The following is a 27,990-nucleotide window of genomic DNA, read 5'->3' as shown; positions in this document are numbered from 1 at the left end:
ATATATATATATATATATATATATATAAAGAGAGATTTTGAGGTAACTAGGAGAGAATGGCATCCAGATTGCATTATTTTTTCACTAGGAAACTTTATATGATCAGTGTTGGAGGAGAGAAAATTATTCCTATCTACAAATAAATAAATAGCTTTTTAATACATACAGAGAACAGTTTTAAATTCTTTCCTAACGAAATCAATACATGCCTGAGCTGCTAAGGCTTTAATTGCTTTTGTTACTAGGGAGAACCCCATTCTTCATACGTCCCTGTTGTTTTGTTGGTTTTTGTTTCACAAAATATGTTTTTGAAATAAGTCACAAGGATGAAAAGTACAGCATAGGGAATAGAGTCAATAGTATTTTAATAATGTATGGTGAAAGATGGTGACTACACTTATTGTGGTAAGTACTGAGTAATATACAGAATTGTCAAATCATGTTGTGCACTTGAACCTAATATAACCTTGTATGTAAACTATACTTCAATTAAGAAAAAACTTAAAGAATATATTTGTGGAAACCATTCTACATCCATCCATACAGACAGACATCTTTCTTTTTAGAAAATAGTCATAAGGAATAATACTACATTGACATAATAATATATTTAGCCCATTTATTCACTGGCATTGAGATTATTTCTGTTTCTGACATTTTACAAATTATAAACATGTTTTTCAGTGAACAGCATTTCACATAGAATATACTTGGGCAAATATTACATGGGACAAATTATTAGAAGTAGAATTTTTGTACCTTAGAGCATGTATTTTTAAACTTTTTTGGAAATAATTTTAAACATGCAGAAAGAAAAAAATCAACGTTTACTATTAACAGTTTGCTCCCTTTGCTTTATCATCTACTCTCTTTTCATGTATATACATGATATATTTTTTCCACTTGAGAATAAGTTGACACATCATGGCCGTTTATCCCCAGCCACTTCAGTGGGTCTCCAAAGAACCAGCAGAGCTGTCAACTCCAGTAAACCTAACGTTGATGTAATACCCCTGTCCTTTCTATCATTTGTATTCTAGTCTTGTCAGTTGATTCAGTAAGATTCTTCACAGCGTTTTTTCCTTCTAGTACAGGATCTAGTTGAAGATCAGATACTGCATTTACTTGTCATGTATCTTTTTAATTTCCTTTTATTTGGTATAATTCCTTGGCCTTTCTTTGTCTTTTTTTTAATAACAACTTTATTGGGATATCCATTCACATACCATACATTTACCCTTTAAAAAATTGAGATCTAATTCACAACTATAAAATTCATTTTTTTTAAAGTAAAAGATCAGTGTTTTTTAGTATACTCATGGAACTATGCAAGCATCTAACTCCAGAACATCTTCATCCCCCCAAACGCTGGACACATCAACTGTTATTCCTCTATCACACCACCACCCCCCCGCCAGCCCAGGCAGCCCTCTGGCAACCACTGATCTTTCTGTCTCTCTAAATTTGCCTATTCTGGGCATTTAGTGTATACGGATTCATGTAATATGTAGCCTTTTATGTCTAACTTCTTTCACTTAGGATAATGTTTTCAAAACTTGTCCGTGTCATAGCAGGTATTAATATTCATTCCTTTTTATGGCTGAATAGTGCTCCGTCGTGTGGATATATACCATGTTTTGCATAGCCATTCGTCATATAAATGCTGTTGGGAACATTCTTGTACTGGTTTTTGTGCCTGTTTTCAATACTGTCTTATCTAAACTCTGATCTAGGCTTCGTATGTTATAGCAGTCAGCAGAACTTTCTTGGTCATTGTTTCCTGTCAGGGTTTGTAATGGGTCATGAGTAATCAGACACAGTTGTTGGGAAGACATGGCAGTTTTGTCCTTCTGAAGTGGTCTGTTGACTAAAAATTTTGAGGATCATAACGTCGAGGCAGCTAACTTCTGTCTACAACTATTCCAGGTCGTGTAGCTGTTGAGCACTTAGAGCTTTGCCTACCTTACTGGACCTTCCAGTAAGACGGACTAATTTTACTAAGACTTCCTCTTTTACTTTTCCTGCTTGCATTTTGTAGGAGATGCTGATGGGCTGAAATGTCAGTGTAGTCTTGTCAGAAAACTGTCAGAGTTGTAAAGCGGTCCTTTCCTTTCACGCTTCTCTTTATGTTTGTATTTGTGTTGGGGCAGGGGGCTGCGCGTACCTGGGACCTGAAGGAAGAGGATCTGTCTGCCCTCTCCCCTACCCTTTCCCTCTGCTAAGTCAGTGCTGCAAACTGCCTGCCTCCTGGAAGCAGCCAGCCTCGGGGTCCAGATGAAAAGAAGTTGCCTCCAGAGTTTGTAAGCGTGTGCTGGCTAGTCATGTCCCCACTCCCTCCAAATTTCTCTTGGTCAGAAGTGATTTGTGAATACAGAGAGATTGTAGAGCACCCTGGGGAGTTGGGGTAGGAGAGCACCCAGAGTAAATATAGGTTGGTGAGATTTATCATCTCCTTATTGACTTTCAGACATCACCACTAGAAAACCTTTCTCTTCTCCCACTCTTGGAGCACCCTGTATACAGAACTTTATAGGTATCTGGTGTGCAAACGTTTTTTCTAGGGTATTGTGTCACTCAAAGATGCCTGGACAAAAAGGCTTGCATAAATCAGATGTTCAGAACTGTTATATAAGTGTATGAGCCACAAGTTAGACCCGGTGCTCAAGGGAGTGAGTCGAATGAGCACTTTCAAGTATGGTGTTTCTTCTGTTGTGTGTTAATAAGGGATATTTGAATAAAACCTTTTGAATCTGGTTGAATGCTACCATTTCTTTCTCCTTTCCTATTTTTTTTTTTTTTTTAAGGTAACTGCTGAGGAGGGTGGGGATGTCCTTTATTTCATGTAATAGGGATGTTTGGCTGGAGGCCCAAATCTTGGTTTCCATCATCAGCTTATAAAATGAAGTTTTACAGGATTGGATCAGAGGGAGGGATTACAAAAGATAGTATGCCCTGTGATTTGCCCTTAGTAATGGGAAATTCCTGGGTGGAGATATTTATTTAACTTGTATTCATTCACAGGTGAACACTGAACTCTGTCTTGTCTCCTTTCAACCTTGAAAAATCTTTTCTTGATACATCTAAAAAACAGTGAAGAAAGATTGGAAACTAGATTGCTTCGACCATAAACTGTTTTATTAAGCCAGAACAGGGTTCTTTGCCCCAGCATATCCTTGTGGACTTTTGTTGGGTGTCATAAGTGAATTGTGGTCTGTCATTATTTTTGGAATTAGAGAAGCTATGACATTGAGAACTTGATCTGTGACCTGATATGTTCAGAATCCCAGACTTTGAGCAGATATTAGAACACATACACTTCAAGATGTAAGTGAGATGGGGGCGCCTGGGTGGCTCAGTGGGTTAAGCTGCTGCCTTCGGCTCAGGTCATGATCTCAGGGTCCTGGGATCGAGTCCCGCATCGGGCTCTCTGCTCAGCAGGGAGCCTGCTTCCCTCTCTCTCTCTCTCTCTCTCTCTGCCTGCCTCTCTGTCTACTTGTGATCTCTCTCTGTCAAATAAATAAATAAAATCTTTAAAAAAAAAAAAAAGATGTAAGTGAGATGGATTTCAGTATAATGTATGTCACCCAATTTCTCCTTTTCTCCTTAAACTCTGCCTTCCAAATGACCTGTCTTTTGCGACCCTTCCTTGGTAGGCAGTAAAGAATCTACCTCCGTCTACTTGTGTAAAAAATACTGATGCCTGGGTCCCACTTCCCAGAGATTCTGACTTATTGGTCTGAGATACCTGAGGCTATTTAAGAGTTCCCCAGGTGATTTTTTTTTTTAAGATTTTATTTATTGATTTGACAGAGAGAGATCACAAGTAGACAGAGAGGCAGGCAGAGAGAGAGAGAGGGAAACAGGCTCCCTGCTGAGCAGAGAGCCCGATGCAGGACTCGATCCCAGGACCCTGAGATCATGACCTGAGCCGAAGGCAGCAGCTTAACCCACTGAGCCACCCAGGCGCCCCCCCCACAGGTGATTTTAATGTGCAGCCAAGGTTCAGAACTACTATTAGCCAGAATGCTCCTCCATTAATCCTGTATTGAGTTATTCCCTTTTTAGCAAGTGTTACAATTTATAAAATACGATTCTTCTGCATAATCACTGTGTTTTTATGGTGACCCAGTGAAGCAGACAAGCTTCTGCTTTCAGAGTTCCTTATTCTTCATGAATGTTCTATGGGGCTTGTTGTCTCATCATTTTGTTTGCTACTTCTTACATGGCTGTTTCTTCTTTTTTCAAAATATTTCATTTTTAAATAATCTCTAAACCCAGTGGGGGGTTCAGACCCACAACCTTGAGATCAAGAGTCGCAGGTGCCTGTCACATGGTATTTCTCTGCAAATAGTGGTGAGGCCGTCTCTCCTCACAGCCACACATCCCAGGTGTTTAAAAGGGTGTGTTTTTTCCCTCATCTTTTGAAATCTGTTGCTTTCTGTGCCTTTCAGGAGCCTATTAAAATTTGCAAAATGTTCCAAAACCCTATAGGGTTGTGGAAAGCACTACTCTGTAGGAGCTCTGGTTTCTGTTCCAACATAACGAATTGTGTGACTTTGGGCAAGTACTTAACATTTTATAAAAGGGATATTATTGACCCATCAGAAAGCATGCACTGGGAGTGAATGGAATGCCTGCTGCAGCTTTGAGACTTGAATTCTCTCAGGCTGATATCCTGTTCCTCTCATTATTGGCAATTCCCATTGCCATTTTCAGTTCAAACACAGCTTTCGTACCTTTTGTCCTCCAGTTGAGAGAGAGACGGAGAATCAGTAGGTCTTGACAACTGATTGAGTGTGAACATTGAGAGAACCATGTGTATTGTTAGGGCCGTGTTTTTCAAACTTGCCTGATCCGAAGAATCTTCTGGGACATTTATTAAATGTCACAGTCTCCACTTGAGACCTTGAGTATCCGTCTCCAGGGACGGAGCCTGGGTCATCATTTCTATCATATTTTAAATCAAATTCCTTAAATGATCCTTGGAGTTAGATGAAACTGAGAAGTTGCTCTATAGGAAATTAAATGTAGTAGGTGTTCAATAAATGAACATATCTATTCCACTAAACTATTTTTCTTCCTTGAGTTTTACATTTTAGCTGTGTTCCACAACCCCAGAATTCAGAAGGACAAACACTATTTGCAAGAGAAAAAACTGAACATTTGTATTTTGCTTAGAGGGGCTTTTAGTCTCTGATTGTTAGTGTTCTGTGATGCTTAACTATATTGATAGCAAATGATGGTAGGTTTCTTTTGTACCTAGTTGAGAATCTGTGCAGTGAGATAAAACACTGGAGCCTTGTAAGCATTATTGTTGGGGTCTGTGCCATGGACTACCTTCTATATGATAGTGAAACTAGGTATTTTGGTATTTAAGTCTTTTGAGTTCTTAATGGACAATACTGTGGTCTGCTTTATACTAAACTTCACTTGCGGCAAACTTATTTTATTTGTAATGATTGTGCTTTCAGTTTTAATTTTGACTATATGGTCTTTGATACTGCAGGTTATTTTTGGAAAAGGGACATTGCCCTGTACTAAATTGTATATATTTATATTGCTTTGTATGGAATACAAATGAATGCTTCACACCTTGAAGCAGGACTGTCATAGTGATATGTAATTCATTTTTTTTATTTAAAGATTTTATTTATTAACTTGACAGAGACACAGTGAGAGAGGGAACACAAGCAAGGGGAGTGGGAGGGGGAGAAGCAGGCTCCCTGCTGAGCAGGGAGCCCGATTTGGGAGTTGATCCCAAGACCCTGGGATCATGACTTGAGCCAAAGGGGCAGCCAATCCCCTAAATTTAAAAAAATCTCTTAATTTTTTTTCCACACTGCTAAGTCACTGTTGCATGAATCCCATGATTCTGTGTTAAAACTTACTTTGGGAATGCCTGGGTGGCTCAAGTCGTTAAGCGTCTGCCTTCAGCCCTCTCCCACTCCCCCTGCTTGTGTTCCCTCTCTTGCTGTCTCTCTCTCTTTCTGTCAAAACAAAAACAAAAACAAACAAACAAAAAAACAACTTTGATTAATGATTCATACAAAATAGTTACTTTCTTCCTTTGAACAACATGAGCATGATATGAGTTACCAGTGATTAAAAAATATATATGCCTTAGATTTTTTTGTTGCAAAAGATAATAAATCTTTTTTATGTGCATTTATGTGTGTGTGTGTGTGTGTGTGTGTGTGTAATGAAATGTTAGAAATTACTGAAAAATATGTAGGAGGAAGTCACCCATAATGGCAACATTCAGTATTACCTCTGTTTGCATTCTGCTTTGCTTATTTTGGCCTTTTAACAGGACTAATCTTCTGTTTTACGAACAGTGATCTAACTAGTAAAACTTGAACGTGTACATACTGCTCCTTTTGGTTGATATTGGTTCATTGGAAACAGGGACAGAACAGGGTATTGAGAGATTTCTGGATGTTTATATTGTAGAATAACTTGGTAATGTAGCCTAAACACGCATTTTCATGGGCAGCTTCAGGCAGGAAGTCAGTTATTTAATAAGAGTATATCTTGTGCCAGGTGTACTGCCTTGGATTCAGACCATCACCAGTTCCGTGGCTCTTTCCTTTCCTGTCAGATTTTACAGTCCCCACTCTAGCAAAGCCTGACCTTAGACAATGAAAACTGTATAGGTTGTAACTAGTCAGTCTTCTTACTTTCATTTTCTCCTTATTTCAATCATAGAAAATTACCAGTGGAATTCTTCCAGCAGTGTTCCCATGTTCTGTTCATAAAGCTCACAGTGGCTTAGGTGGCTTTAAACTTTTAGGAACTCATACCGGCTGGCCCCTTAGCTTCACCAACTAGTTCTGTTACTTGCTGTTACCATCTGTGCTCTAGCCGGGGAAATCTGCACAGTTTATTCCTCTACTTTTTTTTTTTTTAGATTTTATTCATTTATTTGACAGAGAGAGAAAGACCACAAGTAGGCAGAGAGGCAGGCAGAGAAAGAGTGGGGGAAGCAGGCTCCCTACTGAACAGAGAGCCCGATGTGGGGCTCAATCCCAGGACCCCGAGATCATGACCTGAGCTGAAGGCAGAGGCTTAACCCACTGAGCCACCCAGGCACCCCTGTCCCTCTACTTTTGCTCATGTGTATTCTTCATTTAGAATTTTCTTCCCTCTTTCTGGTAGTTCATGTTCCTGTTTTCCTTCAAAATCCTCCTTCTTTGACTTGCTGTACACCTGCTAGCACGTTGTCCTTTTATATTTGCGCAGATGTCATTTTTCAGCTAAGTATTATCAGGGGCTTTCCGTCCATTCTGTTTTCTTTCCTCCATTGTACTCCATATTGTTTTAGAAACCTAGGTTAATTCAACTTAAACCACACAGGTATTTTTCAGAGCGGGAAATTGAGGCTTCAATAGGAAAGTGTCCCCTGCTTCATGGCACACCTGAACCTGGCTGACGTCAAACCAGAATGTAGTACCACCCAAAAGGCGACAGAAAAACCTTAAGAAAAAAAAAAAAGACCCAGAGAGCCATTAGGAACACCATCCTCTTTCATTCTTGAGCAGTTGTTTTCAGGAAATCTTTTTTTTTTTTTTTTTTTTTTTTTTTTGACTCATGGGTATTTATTTAACTCTGTGGATTATAATCTGTTACTATTTATTTTGCTATTCAAATTGTTTGGGAAATCCTTTTTAAAATATGAGCTAATAGAACTGGGAGCTGAGATAGGGACCTGTAGATACTTAGTTTTCCACTCTACCTTTTCTTCTCTTTGAAGGTCCTCGGGATGGGCTTGGGCTCAGCCGAGAAGAGAACTAGTGGCCCCTGAGGCCAGTGGTACAGAGAGAATGGCAGCATGGGCACGCTGCGGGCACAGGTGGCAGTCTGACTCGGGGCGAAGACCGCTTTTGTCCACGTGTGCGGAGCTTACCTTCTCCTGTAAAAGTCTGAGCACTAGATGACAGTTCAGAGCTTGTTCATTTTCTGAGCAATCTGGTGTGGAAAAATTGAGAATTTGTGTCTTCCTCTGAGGTTTAGAGAGGGTTTTACCTGTAGCGTCTAGATCAGCAGGTGGGCACTTGAGAGCTGGTGAGAGCGGAGGATCCTAGGTCAGTCATCTCAGTATAGCATGTGTGAAATACTCAACTAGAGAATGCTTCTCTCTCTCACCTCTGAAATAAAACTGTTTATTTTACGGTGACAGATACAAGATATTCAGGGTTGATTGCACACCTGAGTCCGTGGAGCGGTCAGGAGCAGTGGCCATGCCTCTTATAACAGCAGCCCTTATTGAGGGCCCTGGCACTTCTCCCCTCAAAACAGAGAGCGGATTCATGATAAGGGCTTAGCCGGAGAAGAGTCTTGGTTATCATCATGAAAGGAGAGATGAAATGAAGGGGAGAGGGAGAGATAGGGCCTCTAAGAACAAGTTGGGGGGGGGGGACTACAGTTAGAGGATGGGATGGAGCCAAATTACAGGGAGAAGGTAGAGAAAAAGGCAGAGTGGGAAAAGTAACTCTAGGATGAAGAAAGGGAGGATTGTGATTCTTATCGCGGCTGCTCGGTCCCCTGGCTGTCCTGTGGCACTGCGATTCTTCGCCCAGGTCCTGGCCTTGCCACCTGCTTTGCCCTGTGGTGCAGCTTCCTGACATCATTAGCTCCCCGGGCCCCGAAGGGGAAGTGTGAGGACAGATGCAGTGACTTAAATGAGCACAGCTTAGGAGCCCGGAGGGAACAGTGCTGCTGCCCCATCTTCCTCCGCCCCTGGCCTTCCTCCCTTTTTATTTTACCTTGTGGAGTCACAAGCCCCAGAGGGAGCTCCTTCGTGCCATGGGGCTGGCTGAGAAGTGGAAGTCATTGTCTTGGAGCAAACCTTGGAAATCCCTCACCACAGAAGAAATGATCTGGAACAGTTGCCCTACCCCTTGCCCAGGAGGTACCTGTTTGGATTTGTGTTGTGGGACATAAGCTGTAACTCCTTAACATGATGGCTTAATGATCAAGCCAGTCCTGGGGCGCTGTCCCGTGGGGGCACCTCACTGAGGCCCGTTGACCATGGTATCATCACATCCTTAGCGAAGTGGTCCTTAAGTGTTACGAGATGACAGGAGTCCTTCCTTTGCAGGTGGGGAAACCACAGGTGTGAGGATGTCACGTGACTCTTGCTGTGCCCTGTTAGTGACTTTTTAGGGGAGCTGAAATTAGGAACAAGGTCTCCTGAATCCTCTCCTGAGTCTTCTGGTCCACGGTTGTTGTTGTTTTTAAAAACAACACATCATAAAACCTTATTTGTTTCTGAATTCCCATACTTGTTTTTGGTGTGAAGGGGCAAAAAAAACGAGCAGGCCTCGGATGGAGGTGATTGGCACAGAGGGAAAGAAGCCTGTCGTGGAGGTTTTTGTGGTTGTAGAGTTATGCATCCCCTGCTTTTGCTGGTAGTGAAGCTGAGCAAGGGGCCTACAGCTACCCCCAGGCCTCTGCTGGCCCGAGTGGGAGGCCCCAGAGTTATTTTTAGCCTCAGGGCCTTGGAAGCAGGTGTGGTCCAGGCTTGAAGGCCACGCCTGGAATGCGTTAGAGTCTTGTGCGTGTCTGATTAGGAGCTCAGAATAGTGACCAGGCTGCCGTGTATACTTGGTTAAAAGAATCTGTGCTTTTCCAGGGAGAGGAATGAGAGCCGTCCTGGGTTTCATTTGCGATGCATCAAGCGGGTTTATCTTGGAAGCTATAAACTGAAATACATTTTTTTTTTAAGATTTTATTTAATTATTTGTCAGAGAGAGAGAGGGAGAGAGAGCAAGCACAGGCAGACAGAATGGCAGGCAGAGGCAGAGGGAGAAGCAGGCTCCCTGATGAGCAAGGAGCCCGATGTGGGACTCGATCCCAGGACGCTGGGATCATGACCTGAGCCGAAGGCAGCTGCTTAACCAACTGAGCCACCCAGGCGTCCCAAACTGAAATACATTTTTAAGAGTGTCAAGGAATATATTAATTTTAAAAAGAAAACTAGCTATAAATTCTGTGTGTACAGAAGAAACCTCTTGTGTTAAGAGCCCTACCCCAACTGCCCTACTGAAAGTCCAGGTGTATAGTCCTAAGTGTGTGATTTAAAATTTAATTTTTCCTGTCTCCCTCACCCCAACATTATTGTTATTGAAAATATTTTTTTGTAAGTTCTTTTGTGAAGCAGATGCAGCTTTTACCTTGAGGGTAAACATCAGTTTTCCTGTATTGTGTTTGCTCATCTTTTTACCTTTTTCCAACCCATGCTTTTCTTAACAGTCTTAATAAGGAGTAACGTACAGGACTGCTGTGTGGCTACATTAGTGGCTCTGAGTCTGTCTTTTCCTTTTTCTGAGACTTTTTTGTAGTTCCCAAGACTGTGGAAAAGAATATAATAAGTGTTACCTTTAATTACCCAGTGAAACTATTGTGACATTTTGAATGTACCCATCCTATGTGCATGAATGTGTGTAGCTATTGGAGGTTCTACTTTACCTCCTGTTTTGTGACTTGATTTTGTTCTCTTCATGTATCGTGACCATCTTTCATTATCAAGAGGTATGCTTTTATGCCATGATTTACAAATGCTGCATGGTACTGTGTTGCAGGCTTTATTACGATCTGCAAGTTACTTACTTCCCTTCTGTTGCACAGGTAGGCTTTTCCCAGTATTTCTCATGTGTCTTTTAACTGAAAGGTGAAGCAGTTTCTCGGAAGTCACTTTGAAAACATCCTTTTAAGCCATTTTGAAATTATCTTTGGGAGAATATAGTTTGGCATTCTGGATTTGCTTATTTTAGTATGAAGAGATTTAAAGTAGGTAACATTCCAGAATATTTTACAAACAGGCTTGAGTGTGAGTGATGGAAGGTTTAGTGTGCATGGTTTCTTTCTTTCTTTTTTTTTTTTTTTTTTTAAGATTTTATTTATTTGACAGAGAGAGAGAAGATCACAAGTAGGCAGAGAGGCAGGCAGAGAGAGAGAGGGGAGGAAGCAGGCTCCCTGCAGAGCAGAGAGCCCGATGCGGGGCTCGATCCCAGGACCCTGAGATCATGACCTGAGACAAAGGCAGAGGCATTAACCCACTGAGCCACCCAGGCACCCATGTGTGTGTGCATGGTTTCTGATTGTTCTCTGTTGCTTGTTCCTACAGCCTTCTGATCTTTTTTGGAAAAATTAAATTATATCCTCTATTCCACTAGACTGTGTTCCAAATTGTCCATATGTCTTCCCCGGTCATAGTATCGTTAGTAATTTCATGCTTTGTCAGGAAAGTACACCTTTCTTTCATGTAGTGGAATTTTGTTGTATTGGGGGTAGAGTGGGTAAAAGTGGCACATGGATAAAGGTTATAAGCTTACATTAGTGTTACCAGCCCCTGGAATACAGTAATCTAATTTACAGAGTCCTTGTGGTTAAGTATTTGATACACCGTCTGACAGGGAGAACTCCTTGGACGAATTTAACATTTTTAAATTTAAAAATCCCTTAAACTGCTCCCTTCTTGTTCAGATGTGTTCAAGCACACATCTTGTTTAACCTGTCTTTGACATTTGACTATGTTCTATGCTACATTTGCTACCTTCTGCATTCTATGCTGTAAAACCAAGATTCCATTATTAGGTACAACACATTTGTAGAGTTAGAAGAATTATATTAAATTGATATTAATAGTAATCTTTCTTATTACAGTCTTTTCATACAGAACCTTCTTTTTATTAATTTGCCAAGGAATGCACTAATAGAGGAACCTCAGCTTCTCCCTCTGTAGTTTTAAGAACAAACTATACTGAATTTGTGTGTGTGTGCATTTCACACTGAAGTTAAATGTTTGAGTGTTTGGAAATGCTTCATTTTGGAAAGAGAACTGTCATTCTGAAGAATGGTGGAGCACCTGCCATGTCCTCCATTAGCACTCACCTGGTTCCGCATTACCTTGGCCAGCACTGTCTTCCCTGGCCTCAGTCCTCTGATGTAGAGAGCCACAGTCTTGCTGGTGTCCACATAGCTCACTCTCCCCTCCTCTTGAATTGTACTTAACCGTCATCTCTGACTATTTGGTTTAAAATTGCAGCTACCCACCGCAGCTCTCCATGTTCCTTCCCTGCTTTGCTTTTGCTCCATAGCACTTGCCACCATCTGTCCCTATAGACTGTTGTGTTGTTGCTGTTTGTTGTGTTGCCTGTTGCTGAATTAGAAGCCCTGGAGAGCAGGAGTCCTCACCTAGCTCATTTTTGCTGCATTTCTTCGGCAGTGTCTAGCACTTACGAGGTGCCCAACAACTATTTGTTAGTTGAGTGAATGTGTTACAGTAGGCCTGACAGGTGCCCAAGGAAACCAAGATGTATATGTTAGTCCCCATCTGACCTCTGTTTGGTTTGGTCTGAATCTTTCCTCTCCTGCTTCCAGCCCACCTTTATTGCAAATACCTTTCTAGAACATTGTCTCTTGACTCTCAGTTTACACCAGCCACTGGCTACTTTTTCTCTTACCCACAGACTTCATCCAAGGATCCTTCCATTCCCGTTCCCTTAAGACTACCTCCTATCCAGGCTTCTCACCTAGGTAGTGGAGTCCTTAGTTGAGCTAAGGTGCCTGGAGAAAGCATTGCATGTTAGAGGGGTAAGTCAGGGAGCTCTGGGTGCAAGGAGTAGGTCTGGAATAGGCACGTGGGATGGTGGAAGGAGGGGAGGAGGAGGGGAACTCTGATGGATCAGGGGAGGCCAAGCTAGTGAGACAGCATAAACAGGAAGCAGTGCTGCAAAGGCTCTGGGCGAGCCAGCACCAAGAGTGCAGCGCTCCTCCTGAGCAGAAAGTTGGTGAGGCCTTCTATCTGTCCCGGACTGTACCTGGGCCAGCCTGTGTCTGAAGCAAAGACAGTATATTTAGTCCCTGAAGCACTGCTGCTTCTCCAGCTTTCATCCGTGGGTCCCTGAGGAAGCCTCTGATAGGACCGGGTTCTCTCAGCAGTGCTCTCAGTTGGGGGAGAGGGCTGGGTTCTGTGGTGCTAACAAGTGCTGTCTGCATGTCCAGTGCTGTCGGGACACTTGTGCGTCAAGGTATCTATCCCATTATTGCCACCACTTGCCAAAATGTGTCCTCTGTGTTGGGGTAAGAAAATACGGTCAAGACGTTAATAGGCAACTGAAAATACATTAAGCTCATTTAGTCTTCTTGGCTTTGGTGAGGGTGGTTTTGTTTTTTGTTTTTTGGGTTTTTTTGTTTGTTTGTTTGTTTTGGTTTGGTTTTTTTATTGAATGTGTTTTACCAAATACCAGACTTCAGAATTTTTGTTAGGGTTTACCCCAGCGTATGAGGCAAAGTGGCTTTAATCAATGTAGACGGTCAGAGTCAAAGATTTCTTGCTTGTCTCCAGACATGATAGCCTGCTTTTTTCCCTTTTGATTTGGTCAGTTTTCTCTTATTGAAAATCTATGTTTAAGGCTCTGCTGAAAGGCTGTTTAGTGTATCTTGTTGTCTAGTTCTTTAGTTTTATTGGAGGAAAAAAAAATTTAAGGCTGGGTTGTAGTTTAATAAAAGTGAACTTCTTACCCGATTATATCCTATCCATAAATTCTCTGAGAATTTGAACTTGAGCTCACGCCCAACCAAATAAAGCTCAGTCACTCTCCTTGGTGAGCCGGCGGTTTAAGCACCCCATAGCCGTAGGATCCTTTTCCTTCTGAGAATTTCTTTGTGAAAGAAGTGTTCAAAATGGCAGTGTGCCTCTCTGAGAGGCAGCCCTGCATCGCCATGGGTCCCACCTATCAGGCCAGCAGGCATCCCTTACCCACCCGCTGTAGCCCTGGCCGCAGGGCCTGGTGACAGATGAGCTGTTGCCGTTGGCAGGAAATAACCCATGGTTAGGTAGAAGGGGGAACTTCTGTGGGAGAGGTTCTCACTTGTTTTCTGGCGGGATATACGAAGTGTCAGTGTGACTGACCTGGAAGCCAGGATCTTGCCTGGGCAGTTGAAAAAAATAACACCTCCTCTGAGAATAGGAGGGAGATGATGCTCAATGGAATTGTTTAAAAACAACCATTAAGAAATTTTCTATTTGGGCACTAGCTTTAAGGCTATGTTATGAGTAGGAAAGAAAATCAAAAGAAAAAAATTTTTCCTTATAGCTAATTGCTTTAGAGGCCAATACTGGTTTTTGTATAGTCAGACTGTATGTTCTTTTATTTTTTAAAAAAGATTTTATTTATTTATTTGTCAGAGAGAGAGCGAGAGCGCACAAATAGGCAGAGAGGCAGGCAGAGGGAGAGGGAGAAGCAGGCTCCCTGCTGAGCAGAGAGCCCAAAGCGGGGGTCGATCCCAGGACCCAGGGATCATGACCTGAGCCAAAGGCAGTGGCTTAACCGACTGAGCCACCCAGGCGTCCCCATATGTTCTTTTAATGAAAACAAATTCCACTTGCTCATCTTATCATTAAAATAGTGTTCGGCTTAAGGTCCTCTGACATAACTAATTCAGTGGTATATTTCATTTCATTGATACTCTGCAGAGTAGAGTGAATTTCAGTAAATAAAATTCCACTGATTTCCATGATAAAATCATAGATAAATTTCCATAGGTAACCAAATGAAATCTAAAACATGAAATAAATTATGCATAAACTTAAAAATTATATATTAAAGGGAAAGATTCCCATATAATTTATGTTAATATTAAATATTAAAATCTAAAAGAAATCGTTTGCTAAATACAAAATATCCCCAAATTAGCATTTCTTAAGGGGATTTGCCCATTTTGTTCACTGACCTGTATAGTCATTTTGTTATACTAAAATGTTCCCGCAGCTTATCTCTTTCCCTTCATAAATAAAGTTATTTATTTATTTATTTTTGAAAGATTTTATTTATTTGAGAGAGAGACAGAGCATGAGAGGGGAGAAGATCAGAGGGAGAAGCAGACTCCCCATGGAGCTTGGGAGCCTGATGCAGGACTCTATCCTGGGAATCTGGGATCATGACCAGAGCCAAAGGCAGTTGCTCAACCAACTGAGCTATCTAGGCGCCCTAGTTTTTTAAAATGTTTATTTCTGAAAGTGGGAAACTTTGCAAATATTGTTTAGTGGCCCTGGTTAAGGTTACTAGTCTTTGGTCTGAGAAATACAGATTTCTTGACTTCTTTTTAGAGAAATAGAAAACTTCACTATATGCATAGAAAGGGTTCTTTAGTTGTCTTCTTTTTTCTTTTCTTTATTTTCAGTGTTCCAAAATTCATTGTTTGTGCACCACACCCAGTGCTCCATGCAATATGTGCCCTCCATAATACCTACCATCAGGCTCACCCCCCGTCGCCTCCAGAACCCTCAGTTTGTTTCTCAGAGTTCACAGTCTCTCATGGTTTGTCTCCCCCTCCAATTTCCCCCAACTCACTTCTCCTCTCCATCTCCCAGTGTCTTCCATGTTATTCCTTATACTGCACAAATAAGCGAAACCATATGATAATTGACTCTCTCTGCTTGACTTATTTCACTCAGCATAATCTCTTCCAGTCCTGTCCATGTTGATGCAAAAGTTGGGTATTCATCCTTTCAAAATGTGGCATAATATTCCATTGTAGATATGGACCACATCTTCTTTATCCATTCGTTCTTTGAAGGGCATCTTGGTTCTTTCCACAGTTTGATGACTGTGGCCATTGCTGCTATGAACATTGGGGTACAGGTGGCCCTTCTTTTCACTCCATCTGTATCTTTGGGGTAAAGACCCAGTACTGCAATTGCAGTACTCGGTCTTATTTTTAATTTCTTGAGGAATCTCCACACTATTTTCCAAAGTGGCTGCACCAACTTGCATTCCCACCAACAGTGTTAAGAGGGTTCCCCTTTCTCCACATCCTCTCCAACACTTGTTCCTTACTGTCTTATTGATTTTGGCCACTCTAACTGGTGTCAGTGTGGTTTTGATTTGAATCTCCCTGATGGCTAGCGATGATGAACATTTTTTCATGTGTCTGTTAGCCATTTGTATGTCTTCTTTGGAGAAGTGTCTATGTCTTCTGCCCATTTTTTGACGTGATTATCTGTTTTGTGTAGGTTGAGTTTGAGGAGTTCTTTATAGATCTTGGATATCAGCCCTTTGTAGTGTGATTTGCAAATATCTTTTTTTTTTTTTAAAGATTTTATTTATTTGACAGAGATCACAAGTGGGCAGAGAGGCAAGCAGAGAGAGAGAGAAGAGGAAGCAGGCTCCCTGCAGAGCAGAGAGCCCGATGCGGGACTCGATCCCAGAACCCTGAGATCATGACCTGAGCTGAAGGCAGAGGCTTAACCCACTGAGCCACCCAGGTGCCCCTGATTTGCGAATATCTTCTTCCATTCCGTGGGTTGCCTCTTTGTTTTGTTGACTGTTTCCTTTGCTGTGCAGATTTTTTTTTTCACTATTAAGAGCAACTTTTTTTTGTTTTAATTTTATTTTTTATAAACATATAATATATTTTTATCCCCGGGGGTACAGGTCTGTGAATCGCCAGGTTTACACACTTCACAGCACTCACCATAGCACATACCCTCCCCAATGTCCATAATCCCACCCCTCCTCTCCCAAACCCCCTCCCCCCATCAACCCTCAGTTTGTTTTGTGAGATTAAGAGTCACTTATGGTTTGTCTCCTTCCCAATCCCATCGTGTTTCATTTACTCTTCTCCTACCCTCTTAACCCCCCATGTTGCATCTCCTCTCCCTCATATCAGGGAGATCATATGATAGTTGTCTTTCTCCGATTGACTTATTTCGCTAAGCATGATACCCTCTAGTTCCATCCACATCATCGCAAATGGCAAGATTTCATTTCTTTTGATGGCTGTGCAGAAGATTTTGATCTCGATGAAGTCCCAAAAGTTCATTTTCGCTTTTGTTTCTTTGCCTTTGGAGACATGTCTTGAAAGAAGTTGCTGTGGCCGATGTTGAAGAAGTTACTTCTTAATTTCTCCTCTAGGATTTTGATAGATTCCTGCCTCACACTGAGGTCTTTTATCCATTTCGACTTTATCTTTGTTGTCTTCTGAAGGGCCTTCTGCCACCCAGATTTCCTTGATGATAGATTAGGGGATCCCATCAATGTCAATCTCCTCAGAAGAGTCTTCCAGCTGCTCTGGCCACCTGTCCCATCTCCTGGGTGTCTGGTGGCGGGGGGCAGGGTGTGCAGGGCTCCTCACCGTGGTCCCCAGGCAGCCAAGAGAGCAATAAGAAAAAATCACACTATAGTGTTTTAAGTGAAAGAAGAAAGCAGGATGCACAACAAGTGTATGTACTGTGTAACCAGTTGAACAAAGGGGAAGAGGAGAAAGACTACATATTTGTATCTTACTCTGTATTCATTAAAAAAAAAAATCTTTGGATGAAATCAGAAGAAATTATTCACCATGGTTTCCACTACAGGGCAGGGGGAGGACCTGGGCAGATGGGACCAGGGTAGGAGAAGAATTTTCAGTGCTTTCCTGTTTTTCACTTAATGTATTTGTTGGGTTTCAGTATCGTGGCAAATTTTAATAGCTTTGTTGATGTAACAAACATACAATAAACTGTACATATTCATGGTATGTATACCATTTTTTGCACCAGTGAATTTGTTATCTATTAAAAATGGATAGAAAAGGGACTCCTGGCTGGCTCAGTCAGTGGAGTGTGTGATTCTTTTTTTTTTTTTTTTTAAGATTTTTATTTATTTATTTGACAGAGACACAGAGAGGGAACATAAACAGGGGGCGTGGGAGAGGGAGAAGCGGGCGTCCTTTTGAGCAGGGAGCCTGATGTGGGGCTCGATCCCAGGACACTGGCATCATGACCTGAGCCGTAGGCAGACGTTTAACGACTGAGTCACCCAGGCATCTCTGGAGAGTGTGATTCTTGATTTTGGGGTGATGAGCTTGAGCCCCACGTTGGATTTGGAGATTCCTTTTATCTTTTGAGATTTTATTTTTTTTAAGTAAAGAAAACAGTTACAACTTTAAAAATTGTTTAAGCAAATTGATAAATAGTAATGCTGGGTGTGCCCTGGATTTTGTAATATGCCTTTGGGCCCTTACGGTTCAATCTAAGAATGTTTATTCCTTTTGACTTCTTGTAGAAATTTTGGGTAAGATTAGCTTCGTGGTTTTGCCGACAATAGAAATGTTCTCTTGTCATCTTTTAAATCCTACCCGATGCAAAAGTTTTCAAAAACAAAACTATCACAGACATGTTTCCGATCTCAGGGTATTGACATTCTTCAGAATAAACAGCGAATGCCCAGAAATTTTTAAATTAGAGTTGTAGCCTAGGATGAGGACTTAACCAAAATTCTGTAGCTTTAAATAAATAAGGTTCAAGGCTATTGTTCTCCTACTCCCCTCACCCTGTTGGCAGGGCTCTGCCTCTCTCATAATTGATTTGGGACTACGGAACATCAGAGTTTGGGCATAAAGCTATAACAGGAGGGCTCCAGCTGGCCTCAGTATGACATGAGGGGCTGTAACTTTATCCTCATTTCACATCCAGTGCTTTGCTTCAGTTGCATCCTTGCATTAGGGTCACCTTGCCCAGACCTTTTCTTGGTCAGGGGAAGGGTCTTTTTGTATCTGGAAGTCCTGACTCTGGTTCTCTGAGTAAGGATTCCGTTTTCTGCCCAGTAGAACTTTGCTATAGCCTATCTTTGGTTTCGGTGATTTGGGCTTAGGAGATTTGGCTGAAGGGAAGCAAAGATGAGAACTTTCTAATTCAACTTTGCATGTTTGCTGTCTTCTCCCTCCCTTTGTCCCTTGATCTGCTAACCCAGATAACTGCTTTGTCCCGTCCGGATTTTATCATCGAGAGGAGCCAATCAGACTCGGATACCCAGTGCCATTGTTGGAATCAACTTGCTCCTATTCTCAAATTTCCACTTTCTGTGCCACCAGGGCACTCTCATGGACAAGTTGAGCCATTCTTTCTCAGTCCAGATTCATTACGGGAACGGGTACTTAGGGAAAACAGGGTAACTCAGCAGTGGGAGCCCTGGTTTGGGGATCAGACAATCTGAGTACAGGACCTCACTCTGCTGTGAACTGTCACTGAGCCGTGGGGACTCGGTTTGAAGCTGCATCCTTGTAGGCGCTCTGCCAGAGTATCTTCGTTGGTTCACTGTAAAGATTCTTTGTTTTAGTTTCTTCATTGAAGATAGAGATGATTTTTGTACCTCGTTGCCAGTCAGCTATACTAAAAATACATTAATATAATGAAGACAAGAAATGGCCAAGCGGTGTATTCTGTGGAGCTGACTTGTCAGGTGCGGGGGGGTGGGAGAGAGGATTTCTCAGGGGCCTTCTAACTCCGTGTTTGTCTGGCTCTGACGGAGAGGGAGGGCACGGCTTGGGTGAAGCTGGATTATACAGGAGGGTGGAATTGCCCCTGTGCTTATCTGCTGAATGAGGTCTTGTAGATTCCGGATGTAAGGCAGCTCTGGCCACCATTGGGATCTTTAGAGCAGTTTCCCTCCTTTTTCTACATAAGTAGTTGCATTTTTACTGCCTTTAGATAACTTTGATAATTTTGTCCTCCGAACAGACTTTGTGAGGAGACAAGACCTGTATTGTAGCCACATTTTATAGATGAGCACATGGGCCGGAGATGTTACATGATTTTCCAGAGTTAAGTAACAAGTGGCAGGGCCACTCCTCTTGGTATCCTCCCTGTACTTCTTCCTGCTTCAGCTCCTCATCTGTAAGTCTGACATTAGGGGAACAGGATCCAGTGATGTTTGAGGGTTTTACTATCCTGATCGGAAATCCGTTAACTAGATATTTATTCAGTATTTTAAATCATTTGTGGAGGATTTTCCTTACAACACCGTGAATTGAGTATCTTCTCTGCAAAGCACTATGGAGATAGGAGATAAAATCTCTGCCATTGCATAGTTTCCCTTGTAGAAGGTGAATGCCAGCAGTGGGTTTCTAGTGAGATGTAGCAGAGGGTGGCTTGTGAGCGGAGATGGGCCAGAGAGCTAGGAATCTGACAATGCTGAAGGTCAGGGTGAGATCCGAGCTCTGGGCACAAAACTGCCACCAGTGTCCGTGAGGAGGTGGTCAGTTGTGGGAGTTTGGCAAGAAGAGGAAAGCACTGGGTCAGGTACTAAGGGTTCTGCATGTTTGCTGTGTGGTTGTTGACCTGGTGCCCCAGGTGACGATGTGAGAGTTTCTAAGGCTGAGAGTCAGTGATTCACTGAAGAATGAGGTGCAAGAAAATGAGGGGTAAGCCTGTGAAGGGTCAAGGAATGGGGCGATGGATTGACCAGGGCCATAGCTGTGAGACTGCCTTGGTTGGAGCTGGGTACATCCCAGGCCCCCAGCAGTGAGCTCAGCAGTTGGTATGACAGGAATATTGGCCATTTTTGCTCCTTCTCTTCCTTAAAAGGCAGCTGAAATGTATGGAAGGTTTTCCTAAGGGCCATTTACAGGGGCTGCTGTGGTGCTTGGTGCATGTGTGTATGAGTGTACGTGTGTTCACATGCTGTTCTCAGGCCATCAGAAAAGATTTTTTTGTCTTGATAGTGTGGGCTTGCTTACCTGGTTGTATTGTAGACTGTTGTTCTGTGCTCTTTTCAAGAAATAAGCAAATAAAATGGAGGAACCCCATTTGGAAAAAAATGTTACTGCAAGCAGCTTTTTATAGCTCTGTCAGTCTCATACTGCAAGCATGTCGTTCTGGGCCCCAGGTCACTATAATTCATGACTATGTCTTCTCTTGTCTTCTTTGAGTTTTTATGTTTTGATGTAAAAGTGAATTATCATCAGTAGGTTTTCCGAAGCCATGCCCGTTTGTTCTTTTTGTTTGTTCAAGTGAAACAGTGCATCAAGTATGGAATTAGATTAATGGAGTAAATATTATGAATCATATGCTCTCGCTAATCTGATGCTCTTTATTTTTTTTGACCCTGTGTTTTGTTTTCTGTCTGTCTTTCTCTCTTCATGTAGGATTTTCAGCTCAGTGTAAAGCTGTTGGAGCGAGGAGCGAAGGTAAAGAATGATGTAATGCACTGGCCGCCCCAGAGCATCTTTTGTTGTGGATGGTTATTCCAGTCATCTCTTTATGAATCAAATGTGAGGGGCTGCTTTGTGGAGAGTGCTTTGCAAGAGCACATCAACGGGGAAAGAGAAAGGGACATTCACTTGGAGGGCTCTTGCTGAAAATGGGTTTAACTCTCCTTTTGCCAGTCACCACCAGCCTGACCTCATACATTTGTAGGACAATGGAGTGGCTGAGCCTTTGAGCACACCACCATTACATCATCGTGGCAAATTAAAGAAGGAGGTGGGAAAAGAAGACTTATTGTTGTCATGGCCCATGAGATGACTGGAACTCAAATTGTTACTGAGAGGTTGGTGGCTCTGCTGGAAAGTGGAACAGAGAAAGTGCTGCTAATTGATAGCCGGCCATTTGTGGAGTACAATACATCCCACATTTTGGAAGCCATTAATATCAACTGCTCCAAGCTTATGAAGCGAAGGTTGCAACAGGACAAAGTGTTAATTACAGAGCTCATCCAGCATTCAGCAAAACAGAAGGTAAGTGCTTTCTTCTTTTTAAAACACACCCTGAATGAGGAAGAATTTTAAAACAAAATCTCGCTTTTAAGGGGAAAAGTAATTTGAGGAAGTTTTGATTGCTTTTTAAACTTTGGTACCTTAGGGATACCTCAAAGTAATTTACTAACCACACAGTCACATTTAAGAATGTTTCTAAACTATACAGAAAGGATAATTTGTTTTAATTTGGTCAAGTGCTGTGTTTTCCTATTAATGGTTTGCTACACTTTAAAAAAAATTTTAAACACTAATAAGTAGTAATAGTTGATAACGTGATATTAATTATTAGTAACTTAATATATGATTTATAGTACATGTATCAATAATTACTAAATATATTATTCTGTGTTATCTACAAATTTACTGAAAGGAAATCAATCTTTTCAAGTGCCTTGGGAAGAAAATGGAAACTAGTTATATTAAAAGTGCTGTTTATTTGTGGGGAGGGAAGGTACCATTGTTCAGGATTTAGGGATATAATTTATCTTCAAGGAAGGTTGTTTTTGGAATTCCAAAATATCATCCTTGTGATAGGTAAAGCTATTTCTTTTCTTCAGAAATAAAAATGAGTTCATGTTTTAATTTTACTGAACAGCTGATTTGTTATGTAGAAACCTTTTAATGTTTCTTTAATTGAAGGATTGGTGGTTTATTTTGCATATTATTTTGTTTTATGAGTTTTAGCCTTTTATAGCATTTAAAGATTTTAAACCAAGGAGATTCGAGCACACCTACACAGAAATAGCATCAGTTTTGCTCTTGAAAGTTGATCTGTACAAGCATTTAAACCATTTGTATGCTAGTTTATCCAGTCCGTTGACAGTGTGTCCTTTTTATTCAGATTATCACCTGAAAATGGTGGGTGGGGCCGCTACTGGCCTCCAGGATTACTTTTGCAGCTTCCTTCCTAACAGCCTCACATTTGCCCTGCAGGTGGATATCGACTGCGGTCAGAGGGTTGTAGTTTACGACCAGAGCTCCCAAGATGTTGCCTCTCTGTCTTCAGACTGCTTTCTCACTGTACTTCTGGGTAAACTGGAGAAGAGCTTCAGCTCCGTTCACCTGCTTGCTGGTAAGGCTTGTGGCAGACTTGAGCGGACTTTGTGTCTTGCAGAGCGCTCCCCGCTCCCGGTAAGCAGCGTTTCACAGGGAGCTCCAGTACAGTAGGTCATCGAAGCTGCCAGTATCCTGGGGAAGTGGACTTATTTACAGGTTCTAATGGACACACCTGTTCTGTTTCACTTCAGGACTACCATTCTTCCACGGTAGTCTGTGTGTTTGTCACTTAGCTCACATGCCTCTTCATTTGGGATTTATTTGTTAGCTAGAAATGTCACATAGATCCGTGTGCTGCTTCTCGCGGGGATTTTTCCATTCATCTGGGATCTACAGACACGAAACGCTCTACCTCTCAGCTCCTGCTCTTGGTTTCCCACCCCCTGTGGCAAGAACCAGACCAGTGTCATGGTGTCAAATTCTTATTAAACAGAGTTATGGGGACTCCAGCAGATCAGCTCACCAGACATATTATGAGCAATGACGGGGAGAATGTGTATAAACTATTTCTTCTAGTGATTAGGGAGACAGTTTAAAAACTCACGTAATTGTGTATTATCATTTTGTTTTTACAACTGAAAAAGATCTCAGTTTGCAAAGACTAAGCAAATGATTTTATAAAGTACCTGGGAAGAACTATTTTAAGAGCAAGTTCCATTTCACTGAATTCCAAAGCAGTGTTCATCCTTTGCTCACAGGTGGGGATTACAGTGTGACAATGCACAGTGACCTTTAACACAAAGCTGCTGTGTCCTGCAGATTCTGCTACCATGGAAGGCAAGAGGGCTTTGAAAAATGTGATCTAAGAAAACAAAATATAGTCGATACTATCATTTTCACACCTCAGTCTTTTGTTGCAAGGAGGGTACCGTGAACTTGATGTCGTTGGCATTTGATTTTAGAAGTGTAAACGTTTCAGTTTTCAGAGAATCGGATTAATCAGGTGTTGGTGTGTTAACACTTCATCTCTGTGAAGGTTCAGATAAGATTTCTGAGTCTCCAGTTCTAGCTAGTCAGCTTTTGCTTCAGGTCTCAGAAAGCAGGCTTGGTTTCCTGTCTCTTTCTGATCATCTGCTGCCACACCTTTTGCTTGAGCTCTGATGCTTCTTGGTCTTTCTGTTAGCATCCTGGGGAAAGCCAACACACCTAGAAGTTTTTGGAGTTCTGTGACTGAGAATTAGAGTATCAGGCTTGGTTTCTTGTTGATAGGCGCACTCTTCTCCTGGGATTGTGCTGTGGTGAACACAACTTTTACTGGAGTTCCACTAAACTGATCTGGAGAGTTTAAGAACTCCTTTTGTGCTTCTTGTAGGCACAGTGTGAGGACTTTACCTTGGCATGCTATTAATAGGACCAGGATTTTTCTTAAAGAGAATCCACCAAGATGTGCTTCACGGCAAAGTGACTGTCCCACCTCCCTCTTGTTTGAGACACTTTCCCTGTGTGGGGCTCTGACTCGATAGCATGGCCGAGCAGACATTCCCACAGGAGTGAGCTCCTGCTGAGTTTCTAGCACAGGGGGTTTAGTTCCTTGAATACTCTTTCCCCGCTTTAACGAAGAGCGCTCCTTAGTTCCCTAGGAAGGTTCTTAACAGCCTTGCGTCAGTTTGGGAGGAGCACTCCTTGGACAAGGAGGAGAAAGCTTTCAGTCTGATCGGCTAGATTGGGCCGGCAGTGGATTGACATGTGGAGTGACACACGGAGTCAGAACACCCTGACATTCCCATGTTGTACAGGAAGTGCTGCCTGGGTTGCCTGGGTTTGAATGAGAGTCCATCCTGGCAGCTCCAAGAACCACACTGAATGTACTGATGGCACCATATCCTGGTCCACACCCCAGAATCCTGTGTATCTTTTAGTTTAGGAGGTGGCTTCAGGGACTAAATTGAATCGCCTTATTTGGGAGTTTCTGAGCAGCCAGATCTCTTACGATAACCTAAGTGAGGGTTCTGGGTGGTTGAAAGCCTCCCAGCCACCCAGAAGCCCCTGACCAACTGGAAATTCCCTGGGTTAGTGAGTCTGCTCCTCGGAGTAGGCAGCAGAGCAGTAAGTGGAAGAGAATTCCAGAGAGGCTCCCCTGTCCTTTCTTGGCAGCCCGTTTTGTTGTCAAGGTCCAGCTGCTCGGGATGTTCAGGGTCGTGGACATAATGACGGAGGCTTCTTCAGTACTTTGTGGGGGGCAGGAAATAACTGGAAAAGCCCACAGGCTTCTCACAGGTGCTACAGACAGTGACAGGGTAACTGGAGACTGCATCCCCTGCCAACTGCCCCTGTTGCTTTCAGCAGTTGGAGATGGTGGCCAGCCTCATAACAGAGAGATGCGGTGATTTCTTCAAGGTGCTTTCTCCATCGGTTGAGAGCTGTCACCTACTCTGAGATTATTTGGGAAGAAAGTATCAGATGTGAGATGGTTTTTATGGCCATTAGATATGGAAGTAAAGAATTGTGGTCCAAATTCCATTTCCATTCTCAGGGCCACCTTGCCTGGGAAAAAATGGCTTTAGAGAAGGGGAACAAAAAGACATCCTCAGGGAACTGATAGAAGAAGTGTTTATTTTTTTTATTTTTTAAAAAGATTTATTTATTTATTTGACAGAGATCACAAGTAGGCAGAGAGGCAGGCAGAGAGAGAGAGGGGGAAGCAAGCTCCCTGCTGAGCAGAGAGCCCGATGTGGAGCTCGATCCCAGGACCCTGGGAGCATGACCTGAGCCAAAGGCAGAGAGAGGCTTAACCCACTGAGCCACCCAGGTGCCCCAGAAGAAGTGTTTTAATGAGCTGGCTCCCTCCAACAAGTGGTGACCCACACCTACCATAGGACCTAGTTATTGGGACATAAGGAAATGCAAGGTTACTGAAGGAAGCTCTGCTGGAATGGGCTTAATTCCTTAATATGGAACAGGTCCTGTTTGGGGATGGGTCTAGCTTATTAAACTTGTTTTTTGTTTTGTTTTGTTTTTTTAAAGATTATATATATTTATTTATTTGACAGAGAGAGCACAAGCAGGGAGAGTGGCAGGCAGAAGGAGAGGGAGAAGCAGCTCCCCACTTAGCAAGGAGCCCGAAGCAGGGCTTGATCCCAGGACCCTGGGATCATGCCCCAAGCCAAAGGGAGATGCTTAACCACTGAGCCACCCAGGCATCCCTCAAACTTGTTTCTACCAGGTGAAAGTGGTTCTCTTAAGTCACTTGGGCAGCTGATTATTGGGGAGACCATTTTACCAAGGCTTCAAGTCCTGAAACTTGGACCCTAGTTCTGCAATGAACTCTGCCTGTACCGGCCTCATGCAGACCTCCTCAGCCTGCACCTTGACCCTTGCCTGACCAATTTTCCCCTCTTCTAAGCCAGTCAGTATTCCCGAGATTAATTTGGTAGCCATATACTATATTTCATTATTATCTTAAAATATTATTTAAACCTTATATTAACTTTTTTATTTATTAGCCTAACTCCCCTACTAGATTCTCTTTTTCCACCTGAGGTCTATGTCGTTTTCATCTTTGTGTTCCCCCATAAGGCCCAGAACTTCTTAAGTTCTCAGTAAATATTTGATGTATAAATTAGCTTACATGTAGGTTTGTCCCATTTATATTTCATGTGATTTATTCTATTATTGTAGAATATAAGTGATTGTATTAAACAGTGATGGAACTAATCTGAAAGTGTAGTGAAAACTTGAGATTGTTTTGAAATAAATGATTTACAAAGTATATTCAGTCAGAGCAAACATATAGCTCTTTTGGGAAAAGTATCTAATATGAAAATGTTTCCATCTACTTAAGTAGATTTAAACATGATTTTAAAAGCTAATAAAAATACCATGATGAAATAGTGTGTATCTTTATTTGATCCTTAAATAATGAGTGTTGATAAAAAGCTAATAGCTCTAGAGATCTCTCTCTACTCATAGCAAGATACAAGTCTGTGAAACCATATAAACTGAGAATGGTTGTGATAATTTCTATAAATTCTTAAAGATGAATATAAATCGACTGTTCTGTTTGGCCATTAGGAAGTCTCCCAATAATCAAGCTGAGCCAAAGCATAGCATCCTTCTACCCCCGATGAGTAAAGGGTTTAATTACCAGTAGCAGCCTCATCTGAATAAGAAAGAATGAATTTGGATTCCTTTGGGACATTCTCCATCATTGTTGTATAGGTGATGACAAAACCATCTTTTCCATTTTTTTTTCAGTTGTGAAATCCGTTATTTAATAAGCAGTTTAAAAATGCGTTTATGCTCCCACAGCCATCTGTGAAAACAAGGCAAGGAATTTGAATGAATGGAGTGACGGAATGGGTGTCGTAAACATTTGTTTCACAAAAATGACCAGCATGGAGGGTCCTGTTTGTGAGGATTGGCTTAGATGATGCCGTGGAGTCTCTGTAGTGACCGTCTTCCCTTAAAAGCTGTTGTCCTCCTGAGTTAGAAAAAGTTGCCACCATTGACTGACTGATCAACTTTTTTGGTCTTGGTAATGGTCAGAAAACTTGTTCTCTTTAAAAAATAATCTTGTTTCTTGGCCTCATTCACCATGTATCATTTTATTCTACTTGCCTTTGTCTATTGTGTCCCCCCCCCTTTTTTTTTTTAAGTTTTTTTAATTTATTTGACACAGAGAGATCACTAGGAGGCAGGCAGAGGGCGGTGTGGCGGGGGTGGGGGGGAAGCAGGCTCCCTGCTGAGCAGAGATTCTGATGTGGGGCTCGATCCCAGGACCCTGAGATCATGACCTGAGCTGAAGGCAGAGGCTTAACCCACTGAGCCACCCAGGTTCTCCGTCTGTTGTATTTCTGAGGGCACCAGACTGATCATAAATCTAGAAGAGAAAAGGAGAAATACCGAACTTGGACTTTAATTTCTAGCTAATAGAGAAAAGAGAATAGATGGGTTGTTCATAGAAATAAAGATCAACCTAAAGATGAGAAATGCTGTTATTTCCTTCTCTTTCCTCACTGCTGTGATTCTGAGTAAAAGCAAAAGGGACCCACACAGTAATTAACTCTGCAGCACTCATTTCTGTCCTCTGATGAGACACAGGATAACCAACCCTACAGCAAAACAGCACACGTGAATCACAGACTCCAGCCCTTCCATTTACAGACGAGGAAAATAACCCAGCCCTGAGTGACTCTCCCAAGCTCACTCCCACCACGGGCCCAAGGCCCTTATCAGCAGTAATTCCAAAGTCTTGTGGAATTTCATCAGGAGGCTGGACTGAAGGCACTTCTCGTGGTAGCCCTTTCTCGGACTCTTTGTGGATTTCAGAGTCCTATTCTTACTTCCACATTTTATGGAATGAAGCAGTGTATGAAAATATACCGTTTATAAAACTTTTTAAAAACATTACATTATTTTAGCCAGGGTGATCACCACATAAAAGTCTAACTCCTCTGTTCTTTGCTGAAGGGT

At 42.1% G+C, this 27,990-nt stretch overlaps 2 protein-coding genes across 3 annotated transcripts in view; one reads left to right on the top strand and one right to left on the bottom strand.

Annotated features, from left to right (window-relative positions):
• The window catches only part of LOC111142028 (translation initiation factor IF-2-like), a 37,862-nt gene extending 25,843 nt beyond the window's left edge, over positions 1-12,019 (bottom strand). Inside the window, exon 1 of the mRNA XM_022494948.1 lies at positions 11,893-12,019. Coding sequence (XP_022350656.1) covers positions 11,893-12,019 — 127 coding nt within the window. The remainder of the gene's footprint in view (positions 1-11,892) is intronic.
• Positions 1-27,990, top strand: part of LOC111142094 (dual specificity phosphatase 16) — a 74,285-nt gene that overhangs the window by 14,033 nt on the left and 32,262 nt on the right. The window contains exons 2-4 of one of the 2 annotated variants that reach the window (XM_022495046.1): positions 20,911-20,952; positions 21,182-21,501; positions 22,456-22,594. In XM_022495046.1, coding sequence (XP_022350754.1) covers positions 21,274-21,501; positions 22,456-22,594 — 367 coding nt within the window. In that variant the 5' untranslated portion in view covers positions 20,911-20,952; positions 21,182-21,273. Of the gene's footprint in view, positions 1-20,910; positions 21,502-22,455; positions 22,595-27,990 lie in introns of both variants that reach the window. The other variant, XM_022495045.1, reaches the window with a different exon arrangement.

Source organism: Enhydra lutris, unplaced genomic scaffold (genome assembly GCF_002288905.1).
Source record: "Enhydra lutris kenyoni isolate GAN:26980312 unplaced genomic scaffold, ASM228890v2 scaffoldscaffold7, whole genome shotgun sequence".
NCBI classification, from domain to species: Eukaryota; Metazoa; Chordata; class Mammalia; order Carnivora; family Mustelidae; genus Enhydra; species Enhydra lutris.
This window is presented reverse-complemented; position numbering and strand designations above follow the sequence as displayed.